The sequence below is a fragment of the Anomaloglossus baeobatrachus genome, chromosome 3 (assembly GCF_048569485.1).
Source record: "Anomaloglossus baeobatrachus isolate aAnoBae1 chromosome 3, aAnoBae1.hap1, whole genome shotgun sequence".
In the NCBI taxonomy this organism is placed as follows: domain Eukaryota; kingdom Metazoa; phylum Chordata; class Amphibia; order Anura; family Aromobatidae; genus Anomaloglossus; species Anomaloglossus baeobatrachus.
Genome location: NC_134355.1, coordinates 485,826,838 through 485,840,363, shown reverse-complemented (window position 1 = coordinate 485,840,363; position 13,526 = coordinate 485,826,838). Strand labels below are relative to the sequence as shown.

The window sequence follows — 13,526 nt, the reverse complement described above, 5'->3', positions numbered from 1 at the left end:
GTCGTGGGACGCTCTGGTGTTCACCCCCCTTCTTAACTATGTGTAAGTTATGGGTTCTTAGGGTCTTTTGTATGTGACTGGCTTGTTACTGGTGACCCCTGCCCTGTTTAAACGGACTTGTGCCGAATTGGCTGCACAACTTCATGTGCCCGGTCAGGGTGGAGGCGCCACATTTTTTAGTCATTGTTTTGTGACTTTTTTCATGATTGGCTTGATTCTTGGAATTTCTGTCCTGCCTTAGGGATCTATGCTGATTTGGCTATATATAATTACGTTTCCCGCCAGGACAGAGACGCCATAGGTATTAGCCAGCCACTTACGCTTATTTATGACCCTTTGCCCTTGCTAGTTATTTATGTCTACTTGGGGTGTTATCCCTTCTGCTTTCCCACTTATGTGTGGTAATTCACCTTGTTCTCTATTAGCACTGCATATGTACTTTTTCTATATGGATTGAAACTATTTTAATATAATAAGAAATTTGTATAATAAAATTTTGGATATTTTTACACTAACTGCCTTGCAAGCTCCATCTTTCTTTCTATGTTTATGTGCCATATGGAGTGGCGTTGATTTTTTGATGCGAGATGTGCCTTGGTTCAATGTTCTTGTGTCTCATGGTCTTTTTTGTGTTATCCACAGCACAGTCTCGGACAATGATGAACTTTAAAGCCCGCGAGGAGGCGTGGCTTAATAAAATTAACGAGGTGCTAAAAGGTGAACCCACAGGGGTTTTGGAAAGTAATGGTGCATGTACTAGGGATTTGTGCAATAAGATGACGGAGCTACTCAAGAAGCGGACTAGGATTTGGCTTAATTGTACCTTTTTGGAGAGATATGTGGAACTCGGTTTAATTCCGAGGGGACTACGAGTTCAAGTCTTTCCCTCGTTCCCCATTCAGAATGATGAGTTTAAAAGTAAATGGGAGACTGCCGCCTCTGACTGCTCCAAGCAATTTCTTCAACTCTTAATTGGGTTGAATAAGGAGACCCTTGCTACTTTAGAAGGTGATATTAATTCTTTGCAGATTGATATAGAAAAAAACATGACAACAATAGCAATTAATAAGTTTAATGAGGGTCTTGACTTGGAAATTGAGAAATTGAGTAAAGAGGTTCAAGATACTAAGATCCGGAAACTACAGAGAGATTTGGATGACAGACGTCAGAATAAGATGTACAAATGGAGGGGTAGTGATAGATTTAAACCATATCAACGCCCACGTTGTGGGGGATCAAGATCAGGCTCCATCTCCTCCTGCACATCAGGCGAAGAAAGTGGTCTATCCGGCAGTACTACTATATCTGGAAGGGGTAATCAGAGCCAAATGTCTTGGGACAATAGACTACGTCAACCCAAAAAGAGGGGTGCCGGCAGACCTAAAGATATTGGTTCGGGCGAAGGCCCCCAGGTAATTAACCTGTCGAAATATACTTTGTCAACGGCACAACTACAGGTGTTGAGTAAGGGTTTGACTTTTTCCCCCACTAACACCTTTGATTTGTTCACAGCTTTGAAGGATCTTCACCTTTTCTCCCGGAAGCTGATCCTTCATAAGTTACATTCTAAATCACCGACAGGAGACACCGATCTTGCTATGGGACAAAGTGCGACACAAATTTTGGAGGATCTCTCAGAAGAATTACCATCTCAGCTGCCAGGTGAGTTTCCCACCTCTTTGAGGCCTAGATCCACGACTTTCCCCCCTTTGTCTCTATGCCCGGCGGTGGAGATTTTTACTCGCCTTGTTAGTGAAAATCTGCGTAACATCTCCACTCGCCGATCACGGGACAATTTAACTGCAGTCCAAAGGAAAGCCTTGAGAGAACTGGGCGATATGAAGGACGTCATATTCAAGGCTGCAGACAAGGGGGGTAATGTCGTGGTTTGGCCAGTGGATCTCTATGAAAGGGAGGCCCACAGGCAGCTGAGAGACAGAGAGACATATAGTAGATTGGACTCCTCACCTTTGATCTCATTCTCTGCCCAATTGTACCTCATCCTCAATGATGCCTTAGACCAAGGGATTATTACCAAGGGGGTCTTTGATGGGTTATTTGTAAAATATCCTAAAATTCCAACCTTTTACCTATTGCCCAAGGTCCACAAGGACCCCATCAATCCACCCGGTCGGCCCATCGTTTCAGGGATGGAGGGGTTATGTAGTCCCATCTGCCAGTTTATTGATTATTACTTAAAACCCCTGGTGGAGACCCTTCCATCCTATGTTAGGGATACGACCGAGGTTCTCAATAGACTTGATGGGGTTCATGTGGACCCAGGGACCCTCTTGGTGGTGGCCGATATAGAGTCTTTATACACGTGTATCGGCCACGACGACGGCCTGAGAGCAGCTTGTTTTTTCTTGGGTATGAGTAATTGGGATGGACGCACTTGTGAGCTGGTCCTGGAACTTCTTGACTATGTACTCACCCACAATTTCTTCGTCTTTAAGGATAGATTCTATCTGCAGAGGCGGGGGACCGCTATGGGCGCGGCCTGTGCGCCTTCGTACGCAAACCTCTTCCTCGGTTTTTGGGAGAGGGGTTTGTTTGTTGACGGAGGTGCATGGGCCGCCCCCATGGTGTCAATGTGGGTGAGATACATTGATGATCTATTGATCATCTGGCAGGGTACCATCTCTCAACTCAGGTGTTTCATGGACCAGCTCAACACAAATAATTACAACATCAAATTGACATATAGTTTTAGTGACAGTGGAGTTGAGTTTTTGGATATTAAAATTACTGCAGATGAGTTTGGGGCTTTGCAGACGGATGTGTACAGAAAACCGACGTCTGTAAACTCCCTACTCTATGCCACCTCTGCTCACACCAACTCCACTGTACGTGCCATCCCAATTGGTCAATATCTCAGGATGAGACGACTCTGCTCTCAGGACAACGTTTTTAAACAACAGGCAGATGATTTGAGGATGAGGTTCAAAAACAGAGGTTATGGGAACCGCACTCTGAAACAAGCTTATCAGAGAGCAAGATCGGTGTCTAGGGATGATCTGCTTCATGGGAGGAGAGGTGAAATCAGGCCTGTGGAAAATATAAGGTTCATCTCAACATTTAATGTTAAATGGCAGGAGATGAGAGAAATTCTAACTAAATTCTGGCCGATCCTTCAATCAGATCCCACTTTGAAATCACGTCTGCCCCCTGTACCTTTGATGACCGCCAGGCGATGTAAAAATCTTAAGGACTACTTGGTCAAAAGCCATTATATACCACCAGTGACCAGTAGTCCTTTTGGCTCGTCTGGACCCATCAAAGGTTGCTTTCCCTGTGGTCGCTGTGTTTCCTGCCCGAATGTCTCTCGCTGCTCCTCTTTCCATACTAGTGATGGGAGAAAAAGCTTCCCTATAAGAGAACATATCTCTTGTACTACCATCAACGTCATCTACTATGCAACATGTGATTGTAATAAGATCTATATAGGTATGACATCAAGGGAATTAAGAGTAAGAGTAAGGGAGCATGTGAGGGACATTCGGGCGGCAACCACAGCGACCAATGTGGCAGAATTAAAAACTATACCGCGCCACTTCAAATTGGTTCATGGATGCAACCCTAGATCTTTTATGGTCAGGGGTGTTGACGTGATTCACTGTGGGATTAGGGGGGGAAATGTCAAAAAGCTTTTGGCCCAACGTGAACTGAAATGGATTACCATTTTGGACACAGTCACACCAAAGGGCCTTAATGAGGCTCTAAACTTTGCCTCGTTTCTATGAGTGGCTCTTGTCATGTACTGCACCATTCCCTTCCTTTTTAATTTAAGGGATATTTTTAATTATTTTTTATCAGGTTTCTTTTTGGCCCCATTATTAATTTTCAGTGTTCCTAATTTAATTCTCTTGCCTTCATAGGACCTTGTCTAGTTATTATCCATTGTGATCTACATGTCGGACTTGGACCTGACATCGATTTTTGGAAAAATTGTCCGCACATGATTCCCTTAGGACATGGACGTACTGTCACTTTAAGAAGATCTCTGCATAATAATTCTCCTGTTTCTTGTTTTTATGTAATATGACTGATGCCATTGTTATCTCATTTCTGTGGTCGTATTTATGGGATGGCAAGGATACTTATTGATTGCTCACATTTTTCATTTCCAGCTATTAGCCTGTCCCGCCCTCTGGTTGCTGTGCGCGTTCCCATCGCGCGGTATCCTGTCCCCGCTGCTTGCCCGGCGTCCTCTTTGGTGGGGGTGGATGTTGCGGACCCCTGGGCCCGGGGGTCCGCCGCGTCCCCCCTCACTGGATTGCCGGGGACGTGATGCGGACTTTTGCCGTGCTTTGGCATACGCGCCGCCATGGCAACCCGATGGCTGATTGACGGACTCTAGCTGGGAGCTGTGTCCCGCCCTCTGATCTCCGTGACCCGTGCGCGCCGCTCGCCTTCCTTGCCCGCCCCTTGGCCGTCCTTACTGGGTGGGGGTGGCTTTGGAGCACGTGTGCTGTGCTCCGGGCTTCCTCTCCCATTGGACGGCTGAGGGGCGTGTGACGTTGGGCGCGCGGTGCGCGTGTGCGTCGGCGGGGATCCGATTGGCTGGGACACATTTTCCAGGTCCTGGTCAGTCCAATGAAGTCTCGCGACTTCCGATATAAGGTCCTTGAACGGCAATTGCCGTATACCTTCCCTGATGAAGCCAGCAGATGTAATCCGTGCGAAACACGCGTAGGAAGGCTCCTTGCACTGTCGTGGGACGCTCTGGTGTTCACCCCCCTTCTTAACTATGTGTAAGTTATGGGTTCTTAGGGTCTTTTGTATGTGACTGGCTTGTTACTGGTGACCCCTGCCCTGTTTAAACGGACTTGTGCCGAATTGGCTGCACAACTTCATGTGCCCGGTCAGGGTGGAGGCGCCACATTTTTTAGTCATTGTTTTGTGACTTTTTTCATGATTGGCTTGATTCTTGGAATCTCTGTCCTGCCTTAGGGATCTATGCTGATTTGGCTATATATAATTACGTTTCCCGCCAGGACAGAGACGCCATAGGTATTAGCCAGCCACTTACGCTTATTTATGACCCTTTGCCCTTGCTAGTTATTTAGGTCTACTTGGGGTGTTATCCCTTCTGCTTTCCCACTTATGTGTGGTAATTCACCTTGTTCTCTATTAGCACTGCATATGTACTTTTTCTATATGGATTGAAACTATTTTAATATAATAAGAAATTTGTATAATAAAATTTTGGATATTTTTACACTAACTGCCTTGCAAGCTCCATCTTTCTTTCTATGTTTATCTACCGTATATACAGTATGAGCCACCACAGCCTCCCTTATACAGTATGATGTGGGATCATACTGTATATAGGGGACAAGGTGGGAGCTCATACTATTCAGAGCCTTGAGGAAGTATTCACCCCCTTGGCATTTTTTGTGTTTTGCTACCTCTCAACCTGGAATTTCACGTTTTTTTTTTTTTTAAATGTGCATCAGCTGATGTAATGAACATGCCTTCAACTGTGAACATTTAGTTTTATTTTTATTGTGAAGCAAACAACAAATATGAAAAATAACTGAAAACTTCAAAGTGTAACTATTCACCTAAAGTCAGTACTTTGTAGAGCTTACTTTGGCAGCAATTACAGCTGCAAGTCGCTTTGTATAAGTCTCTATGAGCTTTCCATATCTTGCCACTCGTATTTTTGCCCATTCCTCAAGGCAAAACTGCTCTACCTGCTTTAAGTAAGAAGGTTTCCTCTGGTAAACAGCAATTTTCAAGTTTCACCACAGATTCTCAATTGGGTTAAGGTATGGGCTTCCACTAGGCCATTCTAATACATTTAAACTTAAATCCCTTGAGTGTTGCTTTAGTATGCTGAGTGTCATTGTCTTGTTGGAGGGTGAACCTCCATCCCAGTCTTGAATCACTGATGGACTAAAACAGGTTTTGCTCAAGAATATCCCTGTATTTCACACCATCCATCTTGTACTGACTAGGACCATTTTCCCTGTCTTTGCTGCTGAGAAACAGCCTAACAACATGATGCTGCTACCATCAAGTTTTACTGTGAGTATGGTGGTATTCTTGGGCTGATGAGCTGTATTAGTTTGGTGACAGACACACCTTGGTTCAATTTTGGCCTCATCTGACCATAGCACCTTCCTCCATACATTTGGGGGGCATCTCACACATGTCTTTTGACAAAAATCAAAATGAGCCTTCCAATTTTTGTCTGCAAGTAAAGGCTTTTTTCTGTCCACTCTTCCTTAAAGGCCAGTTCTACGTGGTGTACGACTTATTCTGGTCATATGGACAGATACTCCAGTCTCTGCTTGGGAACCCTGCAGCTCCTTCAGGCTTACCAAGTGTCTGTGATACCTCTATGATTAATACTCTCCTTGCTCAGGCTGAGAGTTTTGGTAGGTGGCCCTCTCTTAGCAAGTTTGTAGTGGTACCATATTCATCCCATTTGAGGATAATGAATTTGATGGTGCTCCATAGCATCATCAAAGATTGGGATATCTGTTTCGAACCCAAATCTGACTTGTACTTCTCAACAACTTTGTCTCTGACTTGTTTGGAGATCTCCCTGGTCTTCATGGTGTTGTTTGATTTGTGATGCCCCTTGTTTAATGGTGTTGCAGCTGTTTCAGAATAGGTGTGTATATACTGACAGACCCCGGGACACTTAGATTGCACATAGGCGGACTTCCTTTCACTAAGCATGTGACTTATGAAATCAGTTGCCTACACCAGAAATTTTTATAGGTTTCATAGTAAAAGGGTGAAGGGGTGAATACATATGTGCACGGTAGTTTTTATTTATTTTATCCCATAACTTTAATTTTTGCCTATATTTCTTTCACTTCACTTTCCCAACTTAGACTATTTAGTGCTGATGGATCTCAAACAAATCGGATTACAAAGATATTTAAACACAGGTTGTAATGTAACAAAACAGGTAAAAAGCCAAGGAGGCTTTTGCAAGGCACTAAACATGGGAGGGCTATGTGGGAGCTCATACTGTGCATAAGGAAACAATTTGTGGGCTCATACTGTATAAGGATATCATTTTGGGGCTCCTACTATAAATAGGGGGACTATGTGAGGACTCAAGGGGTATATAGAGATGCTCATACTGTTTATAGGGGGCTATGTGAGGACTGATACAGAATAGAGGCGGCTATGTGGGGGCTCATATTGTATATAGGGAGGCTGTCAGTTCATACTGTATTTAGCGGTCACTGGGGAAGCATATTGTATATGAGACTGTGGTAGCTCATACTGTATATAGAGGACTATTGGAGGTTCAAATTGTATATGAAAGACTATGTGCAGGCTCAGTGTATATTAGGGGCTATGTGTGGGTACATAACTGAATATAAAGAGACTATGTGGGGGTTCATTCTGTACATAAGGGGCTATGTAGGGGCTCATTGTGAATAAAAAGACTATTTAGGAGCTAATATTGTACATAGGGGGACTATGTGGGGCTCATGCTGTACATAGGGAGTTATGTGGGGGCTCATGTATATAGGGGGACTATGTGAGGCTCCTGTTGTATAAAGGGTAACTGTAGGTTAATACTATATATAGCGGGCTGCGTGGGGGCTCATACTGTATATAAGAGGGCAGTGTGAGGACTCACTGTATAGAGAGGGCTGTGTGAGAGCTCATGCTATATACAGAGGGACAGTTTGTGAGTTTATGATATACTGTATATAAGATTCTCAAACTATATATAGTGGATTGTGTTTGGACACATACTGTAATTAGGGGGCTGCATGTGGACACACTGTATATAGGGGGGCTGTATGGAGGCTCATTGTATACAGTGGCCTGTAAGTGGGTTCATACAGTATATATGGAGCTGTGTGTGGACACATACTGTACATAGGGACAGTGTGTGAACACATACGGTATATAGGGCGATGTGTGGGCTCATACAGTATATATGGGGATGTCCGCATACTTAATTTTGCTCATTATTAAGTGATACAATTATTAATATAAAATAATAATTCATATTAATATTGAGCAGAATTAATTTCAACCTATTGGCTCGGGCCTCCTCAACAGTCAAGGTCTTTCATGTGGCTCCTCAGGAAATTCATTGCCCACCCTGCCCTAGTGTCCCCTTAAGCACACTACATGAAATATGTACAGTTGTGACACTCTAATAAAGCGGACCACACACACAGATGAGGTACTTATAGGTTGAAGAGTAGTGATGAGCGAGCGTGCTCACCACTGCTCAATACTCCACCACGCATCAACTCTTCTTTTTCCTTTATTTGCTATAGGCATTTCCTCCTATGTCAACAACCCCCCCTTCTTCAGCCACCTCCATCTACTGGAACGTTGCTGCCCTCTCATGTATTCACTACCTTTAGAGGTTTTCTGGATATAATCCAATTTTCACTCTGAAGTATTCAAACCTAAAGAAAATGTATGGCTCAGAGTCTCCAGTGTCATTGTATAGTGGTGATTCGCACTTTATGCTCCCATCGTACAATGATACATTAATGGAACGATATCATGTGCTACTGGTAAAAAAAAATAGCGCTATCTTCTGACGTTCCAGAAAATCTATAGACCTGGGTCATCTTCTATCATCCTAAACACCATATACATGTTCACACTTGAGATTTCAGAGCACTAGGGCATCATAAAATAGTACATTTTATCTGTACTTGAGCCAATCAGATACATCTAATATATTTCCAATCTATATCTCCAGTCTATATGTAAATATTCACTTCTACACTAAGACATGAGCAGTACCGAAATGGTACTTGACAACACTCATGCATTTGTAAAGTAATCACCCTCTCGACTTCCTGTTGACGGGCAGCGGCTTCGCCTGAGTGCTTATCAGAAAGGACATCTTGTCAAGCATGTGCCGAACAGCAACTACAGCCCCCACTGCTTCCTGTGCTTAGAAAAGCCAATTGCCAGTAGAGGGACATAAAGTAGGTATATAATGCCGCGGTAATGGCTAATGCTCGGAGAATAACCAGCCCCAGAATGGAGTCTGTTCAGCTTTCAGTATCTCCAAGAGATGCAATCTGCAATGCTTTGTTTTAGAAATCATATTTTAATTTCTGTGTCGCAGCCACTTTACTATATTTTTATTTTTGGATGATTGAAGTTGTGCAACCCACAGTATATGGCAATTTGTGAAGCACAGGGAGGACAGTTCATTCATGATTAGTGCTGCTTTCCGATAGGCATCCCCTTAAATTACTGCTTTATCACAATAACAGAGCTAGGTGCTTTTTATATTCACAACCATATAAACTATTTATAAAACTAACATACAAAAAGCTTTACCTGCAAACTACACATATGAAAAAGTCAAGAAAACCAGTAGTCTTATCAATTGATATATTGTAGTTATAGACGGTAACCGAAAACGGATCACGTCATGAGCTAGCCAATACACTAAACGGTATTCACAAGGATCTACAAATCAACCAGGACACAAGTTAAAATGGTTGTTTGTCTTCTAAACAAAATATTCCAAACAACATTATGCATACTCACAAGCTATAGCCACCTGGATCAACTACAATCCAATAGGTTGGCGTTACCAGGACTGGATGCATTCACTTCCCAGTCTTTGGATATGTATCCCCTATGACTGAGTGCAGTGGTCAGGTGACCGGAACAGCGATTTACTGGATTTTATTAAAAAATAAATATCTTTATGTGCTGCAAGCGGCAGTTTAGTTAAAGTGTAAGTAAACATTTAATTATTAAATCAGTGTTTGAAAACTTCTGAATCTTTGTAACATTGCTTCCTTCTCTCTCAAACACTATGCTGGAAGTGCTGTTTTTGGTACTTACTTATGCTCTTTTAGATACCACTCTGAACTGCTGCTTTAGAAAGAATTTGCACTCAAAACACTATTTACAAACAACCCCCCAGGTGATCTTCACTGCTCCACTCCCCTGTGCTCAGGCAGGGAGAGTGTTTGTAAATAGTGTTCGAGTAGGTGTCCCCACAGAGCAGCAGTTCACGGCAGCTCCTAAAAGAGCATGAACTACGAATTTAAACAGCAATTGCAGCATGGTGTTTTAGAGAGAACGAAGCAAAGTAAGGAACTGAATTATATGACAAAGATACATAGCTATGCAAAAACTAATCAATAATTAAAGAAAGGTTTAGTTACTAAAAAGGTTTAGCATTATTGTAAGGGTATGTGCACACACTGCAGATTATCTGCAGAAATTTTCTACATCCAAAAACACACCTTGTGGCAGAAACATACCAAAAAACGCATCTTGTGGCAGAAAAACGCACACGTTTTTGTGCAATTTGTTTTTTGTTAAAGCAATGCCTGGAAGAGCTAAAAAACACAGGGGAAAAAAGTACCAACAATTGACATGCTGCAGATTTTTTTTCTACACTCAAAACTGCAAAGAAAAAAGAAGAAATGTGCGCACAGCACTTCAGAGTTCTCATTGACTTTGCTGGCATAAGAATAGACGTATAGATTTGGGCAACAAACCGCACGATAAACTGTAACAAAAAACTCCAGTGTGATGGTCACAACAGTTTCTAAAATGCACTTTTCCAGATAAAAATATTACAATAACACAATATTGATTTTTAAGATTTACTAAACCATTACCCTTAGGCTGCTTTCACACATCCGGTTTTTGCTGAGCGGCACAATACGGCACTCTGCAGAAAAAACGCAACCGTTTTTTTTTTTTGCCGCCGGTTGCGTTTTTTCCCGCATAGACTTGCATTAGCGCCGTATGGAACGTTGCCTGGCACTTTTTTTGTGCGGCGCGATTTACAATGCAAGCCTATGGATGCCGGATGCGGCGTCCTGCGGCAAAAAACACATCCGGCCGGCGGATGCGGTTTTTTGAACTGCGCATGCTCAGTATCAAGCCGCATCCATCAAAAAACGGACGGGCCGCATGGAAAAATGTATGCAACGGATCAGTTTTTTTTCGCCGCATCCGTTGCATAGGTTTTTGAGCCGGATTGAGCCGCACTGCAAAAACCGGATGTGTGAAAGCAGCCTAAGAAACTGCACATTCATTTTAACACAAGAGGAAAAATACGTACCTCTTCTAAACGTCGCCTTTGTTCTTTTTGCTCTTCGATACGTTTTTGTCTCTCCGCCAGAAGTTGGCGTTTGTGCTCTTCATTCTCACGTTGCTGCTGTTCCAGTTGCTGACGTCGGAGGGCTTCTGAACGCTCCTTGTTAGCCAACTGCAGCCTCAAAAAATCTCGTCTAAGAGTGGACTCCCCAGGTAGGTTTAAAATGGAGCTAAAGAACAAAAAACAAGCCGTCCCCAAAAGAAGATTAGATCAATTAAAAGGTATTTGGGGGAGGGGAGAGCATATTAATGTGGAGTAAAATACATATTAATGAACAATTTTAAAGAGGCATTCCCATATCACTAAACTATAACATCACTAAACTTCTGGGGGTCCAACCTCTGGCATCCCCATCAATCCTGTGAATGAAGCGGCTGCAAACTTGTTTCAGCAATGCATCCTCTTCAGAGTTTTTCCTCTACATACGGGGTGTCCCTCCCTGACCTCTCACTGCAGCACAACGCTACTCAATACAACCGGGCCAGCTACAGATTGAGCAACCCTGAAAAACTAGCCCGATATAAGCACTTATTAAAAATACCAAGCAATTACCCACTTTAATAAGCCAAATTATATTAGAATTAGTAATAAGGATTTTAGTAAGTAAATTACCTTGGCTCCCCTGAATCATTATCTTCCTCCTCTTCTTCACTGCCACTGTATTCATATTCTGTTTCATCTAGAAAGAAGAAAGCATCTTTTACCCGTCACAGTAGAATAGCAGCACTCACTACGCATGTAGTCCAATCTGGTATAGACAACAATCTAATACACAAATGTTATCAGGAATCGCTCAAATTAAATTGGGTTAGTTAATAGATATACACACACAGTATAAATATTATATATATATATGTGTATATATATATATTTATATTATATATAAAAGAGGTAAGAGTCCCGATGCACCACCTACTCCGCGTGTTACTACACGTTCAGCTACTTGAGCCTTACTGAGCCATGGAGGGGATCATGGTGCAGACTTCCGGTGAAGACCAAGATAAATCCAAAGGAGAAAGAAAGTCACACTCCAGATGATCACCATATCACTCCGTCTTTATTGCAGGGGAAACATGAAGGTACAAGCGGTGGGGAGGGTGAGACAAGCCATACAACGCCGGACGACGGCGTGCCGTTTCGCTAGAACTTAGCTTCCACTGGACCCGTGGAAGCTAAGTTCTAGCGAAACGGCACGCCGTCGTCTGGCAACGTCACAGAGGCGACACTAAGAGGCCACCCAATAGCAGAGGAGGGGCGGAGAGTAGCGGCCGGAACATGCCGCCCACCTCCTTCCTTCCTCATTGCCGGTGGACGCAGGTAAGGAGATGTTCGTCGTTCCTGCGGCGTCACACATAGCGATGTGTGCTGCCACAGGAACAACGAACCACCAGCGGCATGCACCACCAACGATATTATGAAAAGGAGCGACGTGACAACGATCAACAATTTTTGCCGTTTTTGCGATCGCTGATCGTCGCTCCTTGGTGTCACACGCTGCGATGTCGCTAACGGCGCCGGATGTGAGTCACTAACGACGTGACCCCGACGATATATCGTTAGCGATGTCGCAGCGTGTAAAGCACCCTTTATATTATTTTTTGGTACCAAAAGATGCATGAACCACAATCCACATTTATTCTGGAACAAAAAATCAACATTTATTTAAAAATCTAATCCTGTGATCACATTCTGGAACATGAACATTTTGTGTTACTCCTATTACTGGTTCAGATGCACATTTTCTTATCTGATCTGCTATTTATGGTACAGAACCAGTCCTATAGTGGTACATACCATATTTACAAAGGTTTAAATTACATGCTTAAATTTAATATTATCCATGTACTGATATGTTTATCCCCCCCTAAAAAAGCAGACACCCCCTAAAAGAATCACACTTACCAGATCCCAATTAGAGTTGGTAGTGAATGATCTCTCACATACAAATCTACATCGCTGTCATGTCCCCCTGCGTTCTACAGCGGTTGGCTCCTCTGGTGACTGTAAGTAGTATCACTTGCGCGGAGTGATACTGGGACCCAATCTGAGTGTGAGCGCTGCAAAGTAATGTAGCTGGAACATCAGGGGACCTGACAGTGATGCACATCTCCATGGGAGAGCTCATCCAGCATTGGCACTTGCCAAGTAATTGCTTAGGTCTGAGGAGTGCGATTTGTTTTTTGTTTTTGGGGCGCGGGGGGGGCCGGGGAGGTTTGCTTTCTTTTGGGGGTGTCTTTGTTTTGGGGATCTCTGCTTTCTTTGATGAAGAGTTGTGTTGTATCCTTTAACTTTAGCTGCTTGGACACTTCCTTTTGGAACCGCAACTAGGGCTTATATTTTAAGCACACTCCAAAAAGCCCCAAAAATCTTACAAGGGCTTATTTTCATGGAAATAAGGTATAATAGAATATTTATCATTATTGCTCCTTATTTGGAG

The 13,526-nt window shown here is 43.1% G+C and overlaps 1 protein-coding gene across 7 annotated transcripts in view; it reads right to left on the bottom strand.

Moving 5' to 3' along the window:
• TNIK (TRAF2 and NCK interacting kinase) overlaps positions 1-13,526 on the bottom strand; it is a 434,420-nt gene that overhangs the window by 111,702 nt on the left and 309,192 nt on the right. For all 7 annotated transcript variants that reach the window (XM_075340626.1, XM_075340619.1, XM_075340622.1 and 4 more), the window contains exons 11-12: positions 11,702-11,768; positions 11,054-11,258 (exon numbers count right to left, since the gene is read on the bottom strand). In XM_075340626.1, the coding sequence (XP_075196741.1) occupies positions 11,054-11,258; positions 11,702-11,768 (272 nt within the window). The remainder of the gene's footprint in view (positions 1-11,053; positions 11,259-11,701; positions 11,769-13,526) is intronic.